This window comes from Lucilia cuprina, chromosome 6, assembly GCF_022045245.1.
Source record: "Lucilia cuprina isolate Lc7/37 chromosome 6, ASM2204524v1, whole genome shotgun sequence".
In the NCBI taxonomy this organism is placed as follows: domain Eukaryota; kingdom Metazoa; phylum Arthropoda; class Insecta; order Diptera; family Calliphoridae; genus Lucilia; species Lucilia cuprina.
In genome coordinates, this window is record NC_060954.1 from 42,279,466 (window position 1) to 42,303,291 (window position 23,826).

General features: G+C 30.5%; 2 protein-coding genes and 1 non-coding gene across 4 annotated transcripts in view; 2 read left to right on the plus strand and 1 right to left on the minus strand.

Annotated features, from left to right (window-relative positions):
• The window catches only part of LOC111684868 (ubiquitin-like modifier-activating enzyme ATG7), a 10,339-nt gene extending 9,895 nt beyond the window's left edge, over positions 1-444 (plus strand). Inside the window, exons 10-11 of the mRNA XM_023447087.2 lie at positions 35-151; positions 221-444. Of these exons, the coding sequence (XP_023302855.2) occupies positions 35-151; positions 221-265 (162 nt within the window). The 3' untranslated portion in view covers positions 266-444. The remainder of the gene's footprint in view (positions 1-34; positions 152-220) is intronic.
• Positions 445-555: 111 nt separating this feature from the next.
• Trnad-guc lies at positions 556-627 on the minus strand. Its single transcript has one exon. It is a non-coding gene; the product is annotated as a tRNA-Asp (tRNA).
• Positions 628-5,970: 5,343 nt separating this feature from the next.
• On the plus strand, positions 5,971-20,182 carry LOC111684854 (cysteine dioxygenase type 1). Of its 2 annotated transcripts, XM_046955315.1 has the most exons (4): positions 5,971-6,151; positions 6,275-6,438; positions 19,241-19,787; positions 19,861-20,182. In XM_046955315.1, exons 2-4 carry the CDS (start codon positions 6,436-6,438, stop codon positions 20,034-20,036), a joined length of 726 nt encoding a protein of 241 aa, XP_046811271.1. In that variant the 5' UTR covers positions 5,971-6,151; positions 6,275-6,435; the 3' UTR covers positions 20,037-20,182. The 2 variants fall into 2 exon arrangements, with proteins under 2 accessions (XP_046811271.1, XP_023302836.1); XM_023447068.2 differs by lacking the exons at positions 5,971-6,151; positions 6,275-6,438 and adding an exon at positions 15,683-15,841.
• The last annotated feature ends 3,644 nt before the right edge of the window (positions 20,183-23,826 follow it).

Sequence of the window (23,826 nt, forward strand, 5' to 3'; positions counted from 1 at the left end):
AATCAATGACTTTTATTTGTTAATAACTTTGCAGAAAGTAGTAAATGCTTATCGTAGCCAAGGCAATGAGTTTCTGTTTAAAGTCTTTGAATCTGCTAAATATCTGGAAGATTTAACTGGTATTTCTGAATATAAAGAATTAAATAATGGGGTTTGTTTTTTTGAAATTTTCGTTTCATTTACAATTTTTAATTTGATTTCATTTTAAAATTTCTTATAGATTATCGATTTCAATGATTCTGATTTGGAATTATCGGATGACTAAAGTACAGCAATGGATATAAAACATATAAATTAAAACAGCATTTATGTATTAAACAAAACATTCATAATAACTTTTATATTTAAATGAATGGACTCACTCTTATAGCTTTTTATGTTAGAAATGTGGCTTTTAAATATGTATTTTAATTAAATACCAAATAAACAGCTTGTATTGTTCAATATGTGTCATATAAAAGGAAAAAACTACTTTTAAAAATATATGTACACATCAACAAAAAATATTTAGTTAATAGGCAGATATAGAAAAAATTAAAAAAAAAATTCTAACATCTCCCCGACGGGGAATTGAACCCCGGTCTCCCGCGTGACAGGCGGGGATACTGACCACTATACTATCGAGGATGTTGAATCACAGGAGCTTGATTTTCATTAAAAACATTTGTTGCCTACTTTTATGTACATTATATTATTGTATACATTATTTTCAATTTGAGCAATGGTTCTCAAACTGTATACAGTGAGTATACAGTTTGAGTTCTTCAATGAAGAATTCAGGTGGCAATTTTTTTTTTTGTTTTAATTAGGATGGCGGTGCATTAAGCACTCATATTACTCACACGTTTGTCCAGAGAAAGCCCCACCAAACGACATATACCTTCATACAGGGAGTTGGAGCATTCGGACTTAATTTCATCAAAAGTATTAATGGTCTCCACCAGAAAAAACTTCTAGAGTTTTAATGGTCTCCACCAGCATATATCGTGAGTATTTTATGATCTCCACCAGTTAAAAACGTATGAGTATTCTATGGTCTCCACCAATAAAACATAACCTCACTTGAGATGATACGAAAGCACGAGGTTAATGTAGAAAACTATATATAACTTTGAACAGTTATATGAAGTAATACACTACATGAGTGCGAGTAAGACGCAAAACTGTCGAAAGCCAGACAAAAAGCACAAGCCTGAACGCGTTTAAGAAATAATCGCGATGACGCGAGAGTTGTTCCCCAACTCAGACCTGAATTACGACTGAAGTGGGAATATTTGTACATTGATTCAGCCGGTACATGTACAAGTACTTTGCTGAAGTAATTGAGCTATCTAATCTCTGACCATTGCTGTCCCGTTGCTTAACTTACGAGATGTAAAACATCACTTCCGTTTACAACCACGCAGATGGGATGGCCTCTGTTGATTTGGCAACAGCACCTAGAGACATATTTGGTAGTCCAAAATACCCAAAAAAAATGGATCAGGATCCCTCTTTTATGAACCAATAATGTGACAAAGGAAATATAAATTCCACACATATCTGTTTGAAGAGAGAATTATCCAACCCATTAGGTATAGGATATATCAGTCCTTAAACCGACATTCTCTCCCCGCGAATTTGGATTTAAACCACAGACACTACGTGGATCTCGAAGGAACCTCAACCTACTGACCCGTCATAGGCCACACGTAGTACCTGATTATGTGGTGCTCTGGTTGGACCTCTTTTCAATTTATGCAAGGACTAAGCCAGGCACTGTAAACATCAATTTATAGTCCCGGCCGACTAGAGGTGTTGGTAACACCTCTGTTTCCCGGGATTGCAATAACACCAAGGTGGAGGTTTCACCAATGTAACATGACCCCGGGGGAAAACTGGAAGACTATTCAATTTTTATTTTTTGCTCGATTCGACAAAAATACAGAAACGAGGTACAGGTCTGAGATGGCGAACAACTCTTGCGTCATCGCCATTATTTCTTAAGTACGATCAGGCTTGTGTTTGTTGCCAAACTTTCGACAGAATTGCGTCTCACTGGCACCAATTGAGTGTATTACTTCGTATAACTATTTCTAAGTGATGCATTGTTTGCATTAATTGCGTTCTTTCTTCGTTTTTCTTACCTCGTTTTGAGGTTATGTTTGATTAATTCGGGGCTTTAACTTCCTATATAAAGATATAGGTCGATTGGAAGTTTCTCTTTATGAACCAAAGTGAAATTCGCCTTTAACTACTACGCGTTTTCGCTTCAATGTATAATGTAAGAATGCGTAGAACTCGTGGTGTATACTTTCAGCTTTAAAATACCATATTGTAAGTAAAATTTACCATCTTACATGCTAATGAACGTTTTATATATATAAGGTCAAAAGGTTCTCAACTAGCAATACTCCTTAAATCTGTGCTGAGTACCCGTAAACAAAGTTATAACACTTGAAGATGGTGCAATGAATAGGACAATGTCTCTCACCACTTATTTCTTATTAAGATGATAAAGTACAAAACTTTTAAGGCTAAAAGAAGCATTTAGATCAGTTTACGATCCTGAGCTCCTGAGAGCTAACTTTAGATCAGCATTTTGGTATTGTGAATTCATCTAGACATGTGTGACCATTCTTAAACCTAATCTATACGATGTATCACACAAGTACGAGTAGGATGCAGGACTTTTAAAAGGCCAACAAAAAATTTCGAATATCACTCTGATGGCTAACTATAGATTAGCTCTTTAGTGGCCCTGCTTAAATCTAATCTAAACGATGTAATGCATCCCAGAAGTACGTGTGAGATAATGGAATTTTAAAAGCCCAACAAAACATTTTGACCTATCGAAATCGGGCCAGGTAATAAATAAAAAGTCTTTTTGTAGAAAAAAGTCGAAAAGTCGAAGTCGACTATTTTTTTCCAAAAAAGTGGATAACCTGCTTATCGTCTATGAAAAAAGTCGAAAAAATTCGAAAAGTCGAAAAAAGTAGGAAAAAGTCGAAAATAGTCGAAAAAAGTCAAAAAAAAAGTCGAAAATAGTCGAAAAAATCGGAAAAAGTCAAAAATAGTCGAAAAGTCGGAAAAAGTCAAAAATAATTAAAAAGGTAGGAAAAAGTCAAAAATAGTTGAAAAAAGTCGGAAGAAGTTAAAAAGTCTAAAATAGTCGAAAAGTCGAAAAAAGACAAAAATAGTCAAACAGTTCAAAATAGTTGAAAATCGAAAAAAGTCGAAAATCGTCGACAAGTCTGAAATAGTCGAAGATAGTCAAAAATTCGAAAAAAGTCAAAAATAGTCAAAAATAGTCGAAAAAAGTCGATAATAGTCGATAAAAGTCGAAAAACGTTGAAAAGTCGACTATTTACAAAATACTGTGGACTTTATGCATTTTACCTAAATGCATAAAGTTAAAATTTGGTTAAAATTTGTCGCCTTTTGCAATCCAACTGGTTTTTATATATAAAGAAAAACTCCTCCTATTTATATCAATTTTTTAAGAATCTTACTATAACAACATTTCTAGGAGTTACTAGGAGTTGATCTGTAAAAACATGAACTTATTTAAAATTATTATTAAAGATAAGAATTAGTGAGAATGTACCTATCACATGCAAAAATGAAAACTATAAAAATTTGTTTAAAAACATTCAGTTTAGGAAATTAATACTTCATATAGAATAGATTTCTTTTCTCCAAAGATAATAAAAGTTCTATTGAACTTTGACATCAAAACATTAATTATATCAAATGGTTTCACCGAAAAAAAACTCTAAAAATATAGGCTGATGTAATTGGAGTGAAAAATATTTCTTTGTTGCAAAAAAAAGAAATTTCTAAAACTTTACGACTCGAAACTCAATATTAAAAAAAAACTCAAAAATACATACAAACAAATGTATGTATATACTAAAAAGAAAAACTCAAATATTTGTGGGTCAATAGAATAGAAATTTTTAACATGTTATTCAATATATGCTAATAAAATTTTAATCAAGCGGAGAGGAGAAAGATTGAGATTTTAATCATTTCCTTAATCACTAAAATCCGTTTGTAATACATCAAAATATTGCACTTTATACCCCCAAATTATACATATTCTGGGTCTTTTTAGATTCTAAGATGATCTAGTTATATATGTCCGTCTATCTGTCTGTTTCTCTGTTTGTTAAATGTACGATGAGCTGCCGATCCAGAAATATTACTGATCATTAGAGCGATCATCGGACTGCTTTAGCTTTATTGTTCAAAAGCTTTAAAATTGAATAAAACTTGCGAAAGGGTTAACTGCAGTACCTTTTGACATTTATGTTCAATATACTCTATCGAATCATCAAGGATAAACTACGTGAAGTGATACCAATTTAAAACAGACTCTTTGGACTTAATCACATTCAAAAAAATACAACATTTGGTGTGCTTTGATGGTCCTTAATTATTCAAAAATAATGCTAAAGTTCACGTGTTGGTCAATGAAGATAATCATAAATAGTTTATTTAAGCCCGATCGGACATTCGAAATCGTTAACTGTCTTTAACGATAAGGCTTATTTTGGGCCTGTTTTGTTTAGAAAAGAAAATATCACATATGGACTGAGACCAATTCACAGTAGACTCCAAAAATCGTTTGGTGTTTTTTTTTACTCTAGTGCCAAAATGGGTCCTTACTTCTACTCCATATAAGTACTGGAAAAGACCTATAGAAGTGATGACTTAAGTACAGGCTTGTCATAGGAGGAATGTTCTTTTTATTTGATTCCAAATTCACTACATCTTAAGTAATTTTCAGGAAGTAATTTTTATGTTATTTTTTGGAAGTTATTAGGAAGTGAAGTATTATAGAATACAGCTAATTTGACTTAAATAATTTAAACGCATTTATCAATCAACTCCAAATAAAATGGGTTTATTTAAAAGAATTTTAGTTCAAAAAAATATACCTTCAATTTTGGCTTCTTTGGAATTCAATAAACATCACTTCCAAAGAAGATAAACATATTCACTTAGTGCTACTTTTGAAGTGGTGATAAATGTTATTCTTTTGGAAGTACTTCGTTCTAATTTTGCTGGGCTTTATTACACCATGAACAATGAAAGATCAATCCACAATATAACCTAAAGATTCCATTATATTTAGAAAAACACACTCGAAGCATTATCAGATAATATATCTTCAAAAAATGATACCAGAGCTAGTATTACGGTTAATAAACGTCGATATCGCACAATTAGCAATAATTTAAAAAAAACTTTCAATCCATAATGGATCCTACGAACTTCATTGCAAATAGCAGCAACAACGAACTTTTTAATTACATAATCCACGAGGATATGGTCCAATATGGGCTTTATAAAGTGATCACTTGTGTAAAGAAATTTTACTGGATATAATACGGATTAAAATTTTAAATCTGAAACTAGATCAATTTGTTTATCTGTTAATAATTTCAGAGAAATGGTGCTCATAACCCAATAAGGTTTAAAACGATCATTCAACCCAATATTTCAGATAAAAGAAATTAGTTAATATTTATTATTAATTGTTGTTGTAAAACATTAGAAATTCATTTATAGTCTGATCTGCATAGACGACAAGTAAATGAATGAGTGATTAAATGAGTGAGTGAGTAGCTGATCAACTGACTAGATAAATATCTATGGAAACCGTAAACCCACAAAAACAATAATAAAAGTCATGCAAACACCTTTAAGCAAAAAGTACAAAAGATCGAAAAAAAAACTCTTACAAACACAAAAGATTTACAATGTTGTTGGTTTTAGTGGTTTTTAATTAATACATAATGTGAATGTGTATGGTGGTTGTTAACAACAGGTAACAAGACGAACCCCGTAAAAGAAACCAACAGACAACTCACTCTAACACTCAACATGATCATTAACATAATGACTTGACTAAAGAAACTGAGTAAAAATGGAAAAAATCTCAAAACCGCATAATGAGACAAAAACAGAAGCGCATTTCACAAATTCCACAAAGCGGTGAAAGACTTCGAGAAGTAAACAACGAAAACACAACAATCATCACCAAATATCTAGATATACCAAACTACCAACTACGCTAAGCTAACAGCAACAACAAAGTATTTCACTAACAACAATAATTAATAAGAAATTAATAAAACATTTGGCCAACAAAAAAAAAAAAAAGGTAAATAAAAAATATCTATAGAAAGATTTATGTGTGATACATAAATTAATAAACCGCTTTTTTATATAGTTTTAGCTTAAATAATAAAGAGTTTTTCTTCTTTTCTTTTACTAATTTTTAAAGCCTATTTACAAGGAAAAAGAAAACAATAAAACCAAAAAGCGCGCAATTATTTTGTATTCCCAACCAACTTCATGTTCATCTTCATCATCACTCAACAAACATTTTCTTTTACTGAATAATTTTACCACTAACAAGGAAAACATCAATTAACCAAAAACAAAATGGTAAGTGTTTCATTTTAAAAAATAATTTATTCGTTTGGTTTATTGAAATTTTTCATACTCATTATCGAAAAAGATGGGCGGTATATTAAATTTGTCCTTTCGTTTGTAACTCTTAGGGGGTGTAGAAAGAATAGTCATAACACACACTTTCAGTCTTTATTAATGTACTTCTTATGTATTCTGTGACGTTTTATAATTTATGGTCCTGACCACCGAAAAGACTATTCTACAGACTAGACTATAGACTAGACTATAGACTAGACTATAGACTAGACTATAGACTAGACTATAGACTAGACTATAGACTAGACTATAGACTAGGCTATAGACTAGACTATAGACTAGACTATAGACTAGACTATAGACTAGACTATAGACTAGACTATAGACTAGACTATAGACTAGACTATAGACTAGACTATAGACTAGACTATAGACTAGACTATAGAGTAGACTGTAGACTAGATTATAGACTAGACTATAGTTTAGTCTATAGACTAGATTATGGACTGAACTATATACTAAACTATAAATTAGACTATAGAGTAGACTATAGAGTAGACTATAGAATAGACTATATAATAGACTATATACGAGACTATAGACTAAACTATATACAAGACTATAGAATAGACTATAGACCAGACTATACACTGGACTAGACAATAGACTAAACTATAGACTAGACTATATACTAAGCTATAGACTAGGCTATAGACTAGACTATAGACTGACTATAGACTGTAGTCAAACTAATTTCAATATTTTTAAATTGTCCACAGTTAGTTGTGCATATACTTTTAAATGCATTTAATATTTTTGTTTTTTATTATTTTGTTTTTACTTTTATTTTTATTTGCATATAATTTTAAATATTTTTTGATTTTTCTATATATCACCAAAAATATATAAATTTTCCATAACAAACTTAAAGGGTATCAAAAATATTGACACCTCGAAATAATAATAAAAAATCTTTATACTAAAAGTCAGTGCAAATACAGAGAAAATTAAAAGAATATTTTTAATAATCTTGAGCGCAATGTTTACACGTGTATATTTATTAAAATGTTTAACCGTCAAAACAATCCTCAACAAAAGTTGAAGTAGTATTGAAGAATAATAAACTACTCAAGTAAATGTTTCATCCACTTATAATGACATGACTTTAGGATTAGTCTTATTTATATATGTCAATTCAAACGCAAATCTTCGGTAACCAAATATTTACTATAAGTTGATCCTTAGTCTTGCCTATAGTCTAGTCTATAGGTTTGTCTATAGTCTGGTCTATAGTCTAGTCTATAGTCTAGTCTATAGTCTAGTCTATAGTCTAGTCTATAGTCTAGTCTATAGTCTAGTCTATAGTCTGGTCTATAGTCTATATAGACTAGACTATAGACTAGACTAGACTATAGACTAGACTATAGACTAGACTAGACTATAGACTAGACTATAGACTAGACTATAGACTAGACTATAGCCTAGTATAGACTAGACTATAGACTAGACTATAGCCTAGACTATAGACTAGACTATAGACTAGACTATAGACTAGAATATAGACTAGACTATAGACTAGACTATAGACTAGACTATAGACTAGACTATAGACTAGACTATAGACTAGAATATAGACTAGTACTACTAGACTAGACTATAGACTAGACTATAGACTAGACTATAGACTAGACTATAGACTAGACTATAGACTAGACTATAGACTAGACTATAGACTAGACTATAGACTAGACTATAGACTAGACTATAGACTAGACTATAAGACTAGACTATAGACTAGACTATAGACTAGACTATAGACTAGACTATAGACTAGACTAAGACTAGACTATAGACTAGACTATAGACTAGACTATAGACTAGACTATAGACTAGACTATAGACTAGACTATAGACTAGACTATAGACTAGATTATAGACTAGACTATAGACTAGACTATAGACTAGACTATAGACTAGACTATAGACTAGACTATAGACTAGCAATAGACTAGACTATAGACTAGACTATAGACTAGACTATAGACTAGACTATAGACTAGACTATAGACTTAGACTAGACTATAGACTAGACTATAGACTAGACTAGACTATAGACTAGACTATAGACTAGACTAGACTATAGACTAGACTATAGACTAGACTATAGACTAGACTATAGACTAGACTATAGACTAGACTATAGACTAGGCTATAGACTAGACTATAGACTAGATATAGAACTAGACTATAGACTAGACTATAGACTAGACTAAAGACTAGACTATAGACTAGATTATAGACTAGACTATAGACTAGACTATAGACTAGACTATAGACTAGACTATAGACTAGACTATAGACTAGACTATAGACTAGACTATAGACTAGACTATAGACTAGACTATAGACTAGACTATAGACTAGACTATAGACTAGACTAGACTATAGACTAGACTATAGACTAGACTATAGACTAGACTATAGACTAGACTATAGGACTAGACTATAGACTAGACTATAGACTAGACTATAGACTAGACTATATAGACTAGACTATAGACTAGACTATAGGACTAGACTATAGACTAGACTATAGACTAGACTATAGACTAGACTATAGACTAGACTATAGACTAGACTATAGACTAGACTATAGACTAGACTATAGACTAGACTATAGACTAGACTATAGACTAGACTATAGACTAGACTATAGACTAGACTATAGACTAGACTATAGACTAGACTATAGACTAGACTATAGACTAGACTATAGACTAGACTATAGACTAGACTATAGACTAGACTATAGACTAGACTATAGACTAGACTATAGACTAGACTATAGACTAGACTATAGACTAGACTATAGACTAGACTATAGACTAGACTATAGACTAGGACTATAGACTAGACTATAGACTAGATATAGACTAGACTATAGACTAGGACTATAGACTAGACTATAGACTAGACTATAGACTAGACTATAGACTAGACTATAGACTAGACTATAGACTAGACTATAGACTAGACTATAGACTAGACTATAGACTAGACTATAGACTAGACTATAGACTAGACTATAGACTAGACTATAGACTAGACTATAGACTAGACTACAGACTAGACTATAGACTAGACTATAGACTAGACTATAGACTAGACTATAGACTAGACTATAGACTAGACTATAGACTAGACTATAGACTAGACTATAGACTAGACTATAGACTAGACTATAGACTAGACTATAGACTAGACTATAGACTAGGACTATAGACTAGACTATAGACTAGACTATAGACTAGACTATAGACTAGACTATAGACTAGACTATAGACTAGACTATAGACTAGACTATAGACTAGACTATAGACTAGACTATAGACTAGACTATAGACTAGACTATAGACTAGATTATAGACTAGACTATAGACTAGACTATAGACTAGACTATAGACTAGACTATAGACTAGACTATAGACTAAGACTATAGACTAGACTACAGACTAGACTATAGACTAGACTATAGACTAGACTATAGACTAGACTATAGACTAGACTATAGACTAGACTATAGACTAGACTATAGACTAGACTATAGACTAGACTATAGACTAGACTAATAGACTAGACTATAGACTAGACTATAGACTAGACTATAGACTAGACTATAGACTAGACTATAGACTAGACTATAGACTAGACTATAGACTAGACTATAGGACTTGACTATAGACTAGACTATAGACTAGACTATAGACTAGACTATAGACTAGACTATAGACTAGACTATAGACTAGACTATAGACTAGACTATAGACTAGACTATAGGACTAGACTATAGACTAGACTATAGACTAGAAAACTAATAGACTAGACTTAGACTAGACTATAGACTAGACTATAGACTAGACTATAGACTAGACTATAGACTAGACTATAGACTAGACTATAGACTAGACTATAGACTAGGACTATAGACTAGACTATAGACTAGACTATAGACTAGACTATAGACTAGACTATAGACTAGACTTAGACTAGACTATAGACTAGACTATAGACTAGACTATAGACTAGACTATAGACTAGACTATAGACTAGACTATAGACTAGACTATAGACTAGACTATAGACTAGACTATAGACTAGACTATAGACTAGACTATAGACTAGACTATAGACTAGACTATAGACTAGACTATAGACTAGACTATAGACTAGACTATAGACTAGACTATAGACTAGGACTATAGACTAGACTATAGACTAGACTATAGACTTGACTTATAGACTAGACTATAGACTAGACTATAGACTAGACTATAGGACTAGACTATAGACTAGACTATAGACTAGACTATAGACTAGACTATAGACTAGACTATAGACTAGACTATAGACTAGACTATAGACTAGACTATAGACTAGACTATAGACTAGACTATAGACTAGACTATAGACTAGACTATAGACTAGACTATAGACTAGACTATAGACTAGACTATAGATATAGACTATAGACTAGACTATAGACTAGACTATAGACTAGACTATAGACTAGACTATAGACTAGACTATAGACTAGACTATAGACTAGACTATAGACTAGACTATAGACTAGACTATAGACTAGACTATAGACTAGACTATAGACTAGACTATAGACTAGACTATAGACTAGACTATAGACTAGACTATAGACTAGACTATAGACTAGACTATAGACTAGACTATAGACTAGACTATAGACTAGACTATAGACTAGACTATAGACTAGACTATAGACTAGACTATAGACTAGACTATAGACTAGACTATAGACTAGACTATAGACTAGACTATAGACTAGGACTATAGACTAGACTATAGACTAGACTATAGACTAGACTATAGACTAGGACTATAGACTAGACTATAGACTAGACTATAGACTAGACTATAGACTAGACTATAGACTAGACTAGACTATAGACTAGACTATAGACTAGGACTATAGACTAGACTATAGACTAGACTATAGACTAGACTTAGACTAGACTATAGACTAGAAGACTATAGACTAGACTATAGACTAGACTATAGACTAGACTAGACTATAGACTAGAACTATGACTAGACTATAGACTAGACTATAGACTAGACTATAGACTAGACTATAGACTAGACTATAGACTAGACTATAGACTAGACTATAGACTAGACTATAGACTAGACTATAGACTAGACTATAGACTAGACTATAGACTAGACTATAGACTAGACTATAGACTAGACTATAGACTAGACTATAGACTAGACTATAGACTAGACTATAGACTAGACTATAGACTAGACTATAGACTTGACTATAGACTAGACTATTGACTAGACTATAGACTAGACTATAGACTAGGACTATAGACTAGACTATAGACTAGACTATAGACTAGACTATAGACTAGACTATAGACTAGACTATAGACTAGACTATAGACTAGACTATAGACTAGACTATAGACTAGACTATAGACTAGACTATAGACTAGACTATAGACTAGACTATAGACTAGACTATAGAAAGACTATAGACTAGACTATAGACTAGACTATAGACTAGACTATAGACTAGACTATAGACTAGACTATAGACTAGACTATAGACTAGACTATAGACTAGACTATAGACTTGACTATAGACTAGACTATAGACTAGACTATAGACTAGACTATAGACTAGACTATAGACTAGACTATAGACTAGACTATAGACTAGACTATAGACTAGACTATAGACTAGACTATAGACTAGACTATAGACTAGACTATAGACCAGACTATAGACTAGACTATAGACTAGACTATAGACTAGACTATAGACTAGACTATAGACTAGACTATAGACTAGACTATAGACCAGACTATAGACAAACCTATAGACTAGACTATAGGCAAGACTAAGGATCAACTTATAGTAAATATTTGGTTACCGAAGATTTGCGTTTGAATTGACATATATAAATAAGACTAATCCTAAAGTCATGTCATTATAAGTGGATGAAACATTTACTTGAGTAGTTTATTATTCTTCAATACTACTTCAACTTTTGTTGAGGATTGTTTTGACGGTTAAACATTTTAATAAATATACACGTGTAAACATTGCGCTCAAGATTATTAAAAATATTCTTTTAATTTTCTCTGTATTTGCACTGACTTTTAGTATAAAGATTTTTTATTATTATTTCGAGGTGTCAATATTTTTGATACCCTTTAAGTTTGTTATGGAAAATTTATATATTTTTGGTGATATATAGAAAAATCAAAAAATATTTAAAATTATATGCAAATAAAATAAAAGTAAAAACAAAATTAATAAAAAAACAAAAATATTAAATGCATTTAAGTATATGCACAACTAACTGTGGACAATTTTAAAATATTGAAATTAGTTTGACTACAGTCTATAGTCAGTCTATAGTCTAGTCTATAGCCTAGTCTATAGCTTAGTATATAGTCTAGTCTATAGTTTAGTCTATTGTCTAGTCCAGTGTATAGTCTGGTCTATAGTCTATTCTATAGTCTTGTATATAGTTTAGTCTATAGTCTCGTATATAGTCTATTATATAGTCTATTCTATAGTCTACTCTATAGTCTACTCTATAGTCTAATTTATAGTTTTGTATATAGTTCAGTCCATAATCTAGTCTATAGACTAAACTATAGTCTAGTCTATAATCTAGTCTACAGTTACTCTATAGTCTAGTCTATAGTCTTGTCTATAGTCTAGTCTATAGTCTAAGTCTATAGTCTAGTCTATAGTCTAGTCTTAGTCTAGTCTATAGTCTAAGTCTATAGTCTAGTCTATAGTCTAGTCTATAGTCTAGTCTATAGTCTAGTCTATAGTCTAGTCTATAGTCTAGTCTATAGTCTAGTCTATAGTCTAGTCTATAGTCTAGTCTATAGTCTAGTCTATAGTCTAGTCTATAGTCTAGTCTATAGTCTAGTCTATAGTCTAGTCTATAGTCTAGTCTATAGTCTAGTCTATAGTCTAGTCTATAGTCTAGTCTATAGTCTAGTCTATAGTCTAGTCTATAGTCTAATCTATAGTCTAGTCTATAGTCTAGTCTATAGTCTAGTCTATAGTCTAGTCTATAGTCTAGTCTATAGTCTAGTCTATAGTCTAGTCTATAGTCTTGTCTATAGTCTAGTCTATAGTGTAGTCTATAGTGTAGTCTATAGTGTAGTCTATAGTCTAGTCTATAGTCTAGTCTATAGTCTAGTCTATAGTCTAGTCTATAGTCTAGTCTATAGTCTAGTCTATAGTCTAGTCTATAGTCTAGTCTATAGTCTAGTCTATAGTCTAGTCTATAGTCTAGTCTATAGTCTGGTCTATAGTATAGTCTATAGTCTAGTCTATAGTCTAGTCTATAGTCTAGTCTATAGTCTAGTCTATAGTCTAGTCTATAGTCTAGTCTATAGTCTAGTCTATAGTCTAGTCTATAGTCTAGTCTATAGTCTAGTCTATAGTCTAGTCTATAGTCTAGTTCTATAGTCTAGTCTATAGTCTAGTCTATAGTCTAGTCTATAGTCTAGTCTATGGTCTAGTCTATAGTCTAGTCTATAGTCTAGTCTATAGTCTAGTCTATAGTCTAGTCTATAGTCTAGTCTATAGTCTAGTCTATAGTCTAGTCTATAGTCTAGTCTATAGTCTAGTCTATAGTCTAGTCTATAGTCTAGTCTATAGTCTAGTCTATAGTCTAGTCTATAGTCTAGTCTATAGTCTAGTCTATAGTCTAGTCTATAGTCTAGTCTATAGTCTAGTCTATAGTCTAGTCTATAGTCTAGTCTATAGTCTAGTCTATAGTCTAGTCTATAGTCTATAGTCCAGTCTATAGTCCAGTCTATAGTCTAGTCTATAGTCTAGTCTATAGTCTAGTCTATAGTCTAGTCTATAGTCCAGTCTATAGTCTAGTCTATAGTCTAGTCTACAGTCTAGTCTATAGTCTTGTCTATAGTCTAGTTTATAGTCTATACTACAATCTAGTTTATAGTCTAGTCTTTAGTGTAATATATAGTTTGATCTATAGAGTAGTCTTTAATTTAACCTATTGTCTAGTCTATATTAAATTCTATATTTTGTTCTGTAGTCTAGTATGTATTCTAGTCTATAGTACAGTATATATTCTACTCTTTAGTCTACTCTACAGTGTATTTTACAGTTTATTCTACTGCCTAGTCTAAAATATATTGTAGTTTATATTCTATTTTTTAGTCTAGTCTATGTTTAGTCCTAGTCTTTATAGATTTGCGAGAATATCTGGAATTAATGTTTTTTGTAATGCTTTTGTGAAGTATTTCTTTACGCGTTTTTTTAGATTAAATTGTATTTTTTTTATAAAAAACATAAAAATATTTTTAGTTCGATATGGTTTTCATTTACATGATTTTAAAATGATCTTTGACCTAGAATTAAAAGTGTAAATAGAAAAAATGCATTATAAATTTATTAATCTATTTCAAATCTATCGCGTGTTTGATTTACTGTTAATCTACTTTAAGTTTAATATAAAAAATTAATTAAAATAAATATTTAAAATTGTTTTTTTTTTTTTTAAGGAAATATTTTTACTAATACTATGAAAAAGAAAATCACACACTTTTCAAATGTTTATTTCTTGAGTTGTTGAACAAAACTGATAACGCAAAAAAAGTTCAGAATTCAAAACCATATCGTGGAACTTCAAAACAAAATGGGTGTGTTTATGAACTTTTAAATAAAATTCAGAAGACACATTAGAAATTAAGGTTCACAAACATAAATAGAACAAATAACGTCATTTGAAAGAATTTTGAAAAAAAAAAAAAAAACAAAAATATTTTGAAAATTTAAAAAAAAAATTGGTTTAAATTATTTACATACGCAGTTGATTTTATATAAATGAAAACTATTTTTTAGTTATAATAGTTCCTAAAGAAATTAGATTAGTTCCGAAAAAAATAATGACAACAAATTTCATACATAATTTATTATGTTTCACTGATAATCATGTTTTAATTAATGTTTTTGCAAAACTTTTTATTGTTTTCTTTTTTTTTTTTGAAGAATAACAATAACAATTTATTTATTAAAAATAGTATATAATAATTAATATTTTGCTGAATTAAAAAAAAAGAAATACAAAAAAGTAAAAACAATTTCTAGACTTAAGACAGAAAGCTTTAGCCTAGTTTAAGCTCTGATTTTCAAATCAATATTGTTTCAATCTTCGTTTAGAACATAACGTTATTAACCGAGCGATCCGTGTTATTCTATTGTTGTCTCGTATAGCTCCAACGAAAAAAAAAAACTATTCTGAAATTAATCATTTCATTTTTATAATAAAACAATAATTTTGAAATTTTTTTTCTTAAAGTGAGTTAATTTATTGATCTTAAGGAAATTATTTATAAAAAATATATATAAATAATTAAAAAAAAAAACAATTAATATAAATAAAAAACAAACTTCCATTAACCTTTGAAAGATTATTTAAAGAGATAATTTTGGAAAATATTTATTAAAAAAAGAAAACAGTGGATGATAAAACAGTAAAAAACTTTTTGTGAAAAATAACTAAAAATAAACTAAAACTATATTAAATGAAAGCTTTATATAAAGAAATTTCCTAATTATGGACTCTAAAGAAAATCTAAATAAAACTGCTCCATTTAAAACCCTGATTCTGAAAATACGTTTTGTATTAACACATCACATCATTAAAGTTCCTTAAGAGCCGCATACCTCAATCAATTAAATACGTAGTTTAATTTAATATTGATAATAGAATACATTTAAAAATGGCTTAACTCGACTTACATCAACTACATTTAATATAACATAGATTAATGGAACCAGACTTAAGTTATATATTTGCGAGAGTATGCAATAAAATAAACTTCATCGTAGGGAGGGTCATTGACCAAACATAAGAGAGAGGAAATAGTTTAGAACAAGTCTAACTTTGAACAAAAAGTGTCCTTTCTTAGTAATAAAAGTTTCAATATAAATAACCCAAATTTTGAAACCGATGTCTTGAAACCGATGTCTTGGACACAATTTTTCAACAATATCTGTCAAGAAATCTTTGACATTTTTACCAAACGCATGTTATTTTCTCTAGTCTATGGACTTGTGTATTGAGAAGTCTATAAACTAGTCTATTGTCTAGTCTAAGGACCATTCTATTGATTAGCGTTTTGACTATTAGAGTGTGTTTTAACTAGTCTTTGGGCTAGTCTATTGACTAGTGTAGTCTATTCACTAGTATTTGAACTAGTCTACTGACCTGTCTATTAGATAGTCTATAGACCAGTGTATGGACTTTATAGTATATGAACTAGTTTATGGATTATGGACTAGTTTATTAAGTCAATTATTGAATAATCTATGGGCATGAATACTCTATAAACTACTATGAGTTAGTTTATAACCTATTCCATTATCTAGACTATGGACTACTCTATGGACCAGTATATGGACTGGTTAATTAACTAGTTTATGGACTGTTAATATTACTACTTTATGGACAAATCTATTGAGTCTATGGACAAGTCTAAACTAGCCTAACTACTCTATTATCTAGTCTGTGGACTTGTATATGGAAAAGTCTATTGACAAGACTTTGAACAAGTCAGTGAACAAGTTAATGTACTAGTCTATAGACTAGTTCATGTACAAGGTTATAGACTAGTATATTGACTCATCTATGGACAAAAATATCGACTAGTATCTGGACAAGTTCGTGGACTACTCTATTGACTACTTTATTGACTACTCTATTTAGCAGTCTATTGACTAGTCTATTGACTACTCTATTGACTAGTCTATTGATTACTCTATTGAATACTCTGTTGACTACTATATTGACTACTCTGTTGATTACTCTATTGACTAGTGTGTTGACTACTCTATTGACTACTCTATTGAATAGTTTATTGACTACTCTACTTACCAGTCTATTGACTACTCTATTGACTAGTCTGTTGATTACTCTATTGAGTAGTCTATTGACTACTCTATTGACTAGTCTGTTGACTACTCTATTGACTTGTCTGTTGATTACTCTATTGACTAGTCTATTGACTAGTCTGTTGACTACTCTATTAACTACTTTATTGACTAGTCTATTAACTACTCAATGGATTAATCTATTGACTAGTCTATTTTTTAACTAGTCAGTGAATAATTACTTGGACTAGGCTATGGCATAATGATCATATCTAGTTTATGAACTAGTCTGTTGTTGACTACTCTATGGGCTGGTCTATGGTCTTGTTTATGTACAAGTCTTTTACATGTCTATGGATTGGTCTATGGTCTTGTTTATGGACAAGTATATGAACAGGACTATGGACTAGTCTATTGACCACTCTGCGAATTAATCTATTGACTAGACTATAGACTAGTCTACTGAAAAGTCTATGTAGTAGTCTTTGGACAAGTCTAATGACAAGTATTTGGTCTAGTCCAAACCAGTCTATTGACTGCTCTAGAAACTAATATAATTACTATTCTATGAACTTGTTTATCAACAAGTCTATGGAGTAGTAGTCCATTGACTATTCTAAGGACATGTTTATTTATAAGTTTGTAGAATAGTATATGAACTAGTCATTTACTAATCTTAGAATTAGTCTATGAACTTGTTCATTGACCACTCCATAAACTAATATATTTACTAGTCTATGGATTTGTTTATCTACAAGTCTATGGAGCAGTATATAAACTAATCATTTACAAGTCTTTTAACTAATCTATGAATTAGTCTATTCACCATTCTATGGACAAATATATTTACTAGTCTATTGACATGTTTATCTACAAGACTATGGAGTAGTTTATGAACTAGTCTTTGAACTAGTCTACTTAATAGTTTATGTATCCCTCTAGACTAATCTCTTTACTATTCTATGGAAATGTCTATGTATTAGTGTAGGGGAAAGACGGGCCTATTGGATTTGCTTTAACAATTATACGGGCGTTCACTTCTAGGTTGTCTCTGAATGTAAATTCGTTTGAGATGTTTTTAAGGACTAGTTTTTCCTTTCTTAATGGAAAAAGATTTTGATAGAAATCGTTTTATATCGATCTAAGAAACACCTTTCATGATCATACCTTCAGGAATTCAGTTTTCTGGATGCAGTTCTTAGTATCAATGTGAAAGCATCCAAGATATTTGAAACTAATTTCGACAAAAGTCTGACAACCATTCATGGAATAATAATTCCACTTTAAATTTGATTCAGTCAGTCTTCCACCGATTTCATTATATTTTAAAAGTGATTGAGAAACTCTATAATGGAAGTTCTTTGACCTTTTGTAAAATCTTCACGTTTTTTTTTTTTGTTCTGGTTATTGTAAACAAACTTGTTATTACTATACACGTGTACTAATTCATAATCAACAAATTGAAAAATCCCAAGCAAACAATTCTTAAGAACTATTGAAATTTAAAGATTAGACTAGAAATTTTTATTAAAAATTGAGATTTAAAAAAAATAAATAGCCAAATTATAGGATTTTACTAGATTTTCGTCATAGAGACAGTGAGAAATTTTGAGTGACACTTTCTCTGAGCTGATAAACTTTATATACCATGATGTGAACCGATGAAAACAAATTAACGAAAATTCTTATCAATTAAATAAACAAACAAATATTATTTTTCACAAATCAAATCAGAATGTCAAAGTAAAATCACTTACGCAAATAATGATGATCGCTTTAATATAAATTATTCTCAACTTTTTTTTTTTGTTCATCATCCAACAGGTTCATCAAAGTTTCAAAATGGCCCTATCGAAAATCGATACTGAAATGGATCAAGAGAAATATTTACGCGAATGTACTCATCATTTTCGTGGCATAGAGAAACCTTTAAAATATGGTCCCACCATAGAGACCCTGAACGATTTGATTGCTGCATTGCATAAGGAATTCTCTACGAATTATGTTAATATCGAAATGGTCAATCACATTATGTTGTCCTACAAATCGAATCCCAAAGAATGGCAAAAGTTTGCCAAATTCGATCGTTATAAATACACCAGAAATCTGGTGGATGCTGGTAATGGTAAATTTAATTTAATGATTTTATGTTGGGGTGAAGGTCACAGTTCGACTATACACGATCATGCTGATAGTCATTGTTTTATGAAAATGCTTAAAGGAGATTTAATGGAGACCCGCTATTCTTGGCCCGAAACGGAAAAGCAACAACAAGAGCTTGAGCAACAAGGCGAAAATTTCGAAAATCATGATGCTTTACAGGTGTTGGGTCAAAGAACCATGAGTGTTAATGATGTGGCCTATATTAATGGTAAGTTATTAAATAATCCCCCTTTTTCACAAGTTCTTTTAAATTTTGTTATTCCTTTTTTCTTCTAATTTAGATAACTTGGGTCTACATCGTGTTGAAAATCCCAGCCATTCTGAAACTTCAGTTTCTTTGCATTTATACTGTCCTCCCTTTGAGACTTGTTCCATGTTCGAGAAATCTACCGGTAGACGTTTACAATGTACCGTTACTTTCTGGAGTAAATATGGTCAAAAAATTAATCAGCACTAGTGTGTCGTCTACTAATTCCATTTTCTTGGTTGCGCATTTACTATTTTCCACTCTCCAAAAAATAAGACTTAATATTCGTACATGATTTGTTAATTGTATATTAAATATTTTATAAATATATAGTGATTTGTTACTTCTTCTACTAAGTTTAATATGTTTGAATATTTAAGTTTAATTAGTTAATAAGTTTTTCTTTTTTCCAAAAAAAAAAAAAACAAAAACAATTTTTTAAGAAATAAATATAAGAATAAATAATTACAAATTGGAAAATAGTATTTTATGTTGTCTAACAAATTATAAAATCGTTGTAAAAGTAATCGCTTATTTTGTAAGTAGTATGTATAACTTCATGTTCAGTCATTACGGATTGCGCCCCATTTTTAATTTGGAGCTATAGACTGGACTTCACTAGACTATATTATAGACTAGACTATAGACTTGACTATAGACTATAAACTAGACTAGACTATAGACTAGACTATAGACTAGACTATAGACTAGACTATAGACTAGACTATAGACTAGACTATATACTAGACTATAGACTAGACTATAGACTAAATTATAGACTAGACTATAGACTAGACTATAGATTAGACTATATACTAGACTAGACTATAGACTGGACTATATACTAGACTAGACTATAGACTAGACTATATACTAGACTAGACTATAGACTAGACTATATACTAGACTAGACTGTAGACTAGACTATAGACTAGACTATAGACTAGACTATAGAATAGACTATAGAATAGACTATAGAATAGACTATAGACTAGACTTTAGACTAGACTATAGACTAGACTATAGACTAGACTACAGACTAGACTATAGACTAGACTATAGACTAGACTATAGACTAGACTATAGACTAGACTATAGACTAGACTATAGACTAGACTATAGACTAGACTATAGACTAGACTATAGACTAGACTATAGACTAGACTATAGACTAGACTATAGACTAGAATAGACTAGACTATAGACTAGACTATAGACTAGACTATAGACTAGACTATAGACTAGACTATAGACTAGACTATAGACTAGACTATAGACTAGACTATAGACTAGACTATAGACTAGACTATAGACTAGACTATAGACTAGACTATAGACTAGACTATAGACTAGACTATAGACTAGACTATATAGACTAGACTATAGACTAGACTATAGACTAGACTATAGACTAGACTATAGACTAGACTATAGACTAGACTATAGACTAGACTATAGACTAGACTATAGACTAGACTATAGACTAGACTATAGACTAGACTATAGACTAGACTATAGACTAGACTATAGACTAGACTATAGACTAGACTATAGACTAGACTATAGACTAGACTATAGACTAGACTATAGACTAGACTATAGACTAGACTATAGACTAGACTATAGACTAGACTATAGACTAGACTATAGACTAGACTATAGACTAGACTAGATACTAGACTAGACTATAGACTAGACTATAGACTAGACTATAGACTAGACTATAGACTAGACTATAGACTAGATATAGACTAGACTATAGACTAGACTATAGACTAGACTATAGACTAGACTATAGACTAGACTATAGACTAGACTATAGACTAGACTATAGACTAGACTATAGACTAGACTATAGACTAGACTATAGACTAGACTATAGACTAGACTATAGACTAGACTATAGACTAGACTATAGACTAGACTATAGACTAGACTATAGACTAGACTATAGACTAGACTATAGACTAGACTATAGACTAGACTATAGACTAGACTATAGACTAGACTATAGACTATAGACTAGACTATAGACTATAGACTAGACTATAGACTAGACTATAGACTAGACTATAGACTAGACTATAGACTAGACTATAGACTAGACTATAGACTAGACTATAGACTAGACTATAGACTAGACTATAGACTAGACTATAGACTAGACTATAGACTAGACTATAGACTAGACTATAGACTATAGACTATAGACTAGACTATAGACTAGACTATAGACTAGACTATAGACTAGACTATAGACTAGACTATAGACTAGACTATAGACTAGACTATAGACTAGACTATAGACTAGACTATAAACTAGACTATAGACTAGACTATAGACTAGACTATAGACTAGACTATAGACTAGACTATAGACTAGACTATAGACTAGACTATAGACTAGACTATAGACTAGACTATAGACTTGACTATAGACTAGACTATAGACTAGACTATAGACTAGACTATAGACTAGACTATAGACTAGACAATATACTAGACTATAGACTAGACTATAGATTAGACTATACACTACACTATAGACTAGACTATAGACTGGATTATAGACTAGACTATAAACTAGACTATAAGACTATAGACTAGACTATAGACTAGACTATAGACTAGCCTATGGACTAGACTATACACTATACTATAGGATAGGCTGTAGATAGGACTATGAACTAGGCTATGACCAGTATAGACTATACTGTATACTAAACTACACTACATTCTTAACTATAATAAAGGCTAGTCCAGACTATTAACAAACATTAGTTTAGAATGGAATTAGTACTATTTGTCTCCAGAGGTGTTGTTGCCGTATTGTTCAAAATTCCAAAAGTAAAAAATGCCTCCCTAATATTATATGTGTGTGCATATTTGTTATCAGTTAAAAATTTTTCAATATACGAGTTGTTCGTACAAAGTTTGTTCTGTTAAGTGATCTATTTTAATTATATAGGAGCGCCGAAAAGTATTTTTTATAAAGTAGAAGTTTTGCAAGAAAAGCCGTTATATAAATCACAATTTTATATAGAGGTAATGAAAATCTTTAAGGCTTAAGGATATCTGAATAGTTTTAAAGAAAATTTCGTCCAGAAAACTGACAAAAAAAGACATCACACTTTTCTATCTGTCTATCTATCTATCTATCTATCTATCTATCTATCTATCTATCTATCTATCTATCTATCTATCTATCTATCTATCTATCTATCTATCTATCTATCTATCTATCTATCTATCTATCTATCTATCTATCTATCTATCTATCTATCGATTACCTATCTATTTTATCTATCTATTATCTATCTATCTATCTTCTATCTATCTCTATTATCTATCTATCTATCTATTATCTATCTATCTATCTATCTATCTATCTATCTATTATCTATCTATCTATCTATCTATCTATCAATCTATCTATCTCTTCTATCTATCTATCTATCTATCTATCTATCTATCTATTATCTATCTATCTATCTATCTATCTATCTATCTATCTATCTATCTATCTATCTATCTATCTATCTATCTATCTATCTATCTATCTATCTATCTATATATCTATCTATTATTCTATCTATCTATCTATCTATCTATCTATCTATCTATCTATCTATCTATCTATCTATCTATCTATCTATCTATCTATCTATCTATCTATCTATCTATCTATCTATCTATCTATCTATCTATCTATCTATCTATCTATCTATCTATCTATCTATCTATCTATCTATCTATCTATATATTCTATCTATCTATCTATCTATCTATCTATCTATCTATCTATCTATCTATCTAATCTATCTATGTATCTATCTATCTATCTATCTATCTATCTATCTATCTATCTATCTATCTATCTATCTATCTATCTATCTATCTATCTATCTCTATCTATCTATCTATCTATCTATCTATCTATCTATCTATCTATCTATCTATCTATCTATCTATCTATCTATCTATCTATCTATCTATCTAT

What these genes read in the sequence shown, in the direction of transcription:
- LOC111684854 (XM_046955315.1), top strand. An exon ending in TGATGTGGCCTATATTAATG is followed by an intron (nt 19,788 to 19,860) that starts GTAAGTTATTAA and finishes CTTCTAATTTAG; the next exon opens with ATAACTTGGGTCTACATCGT.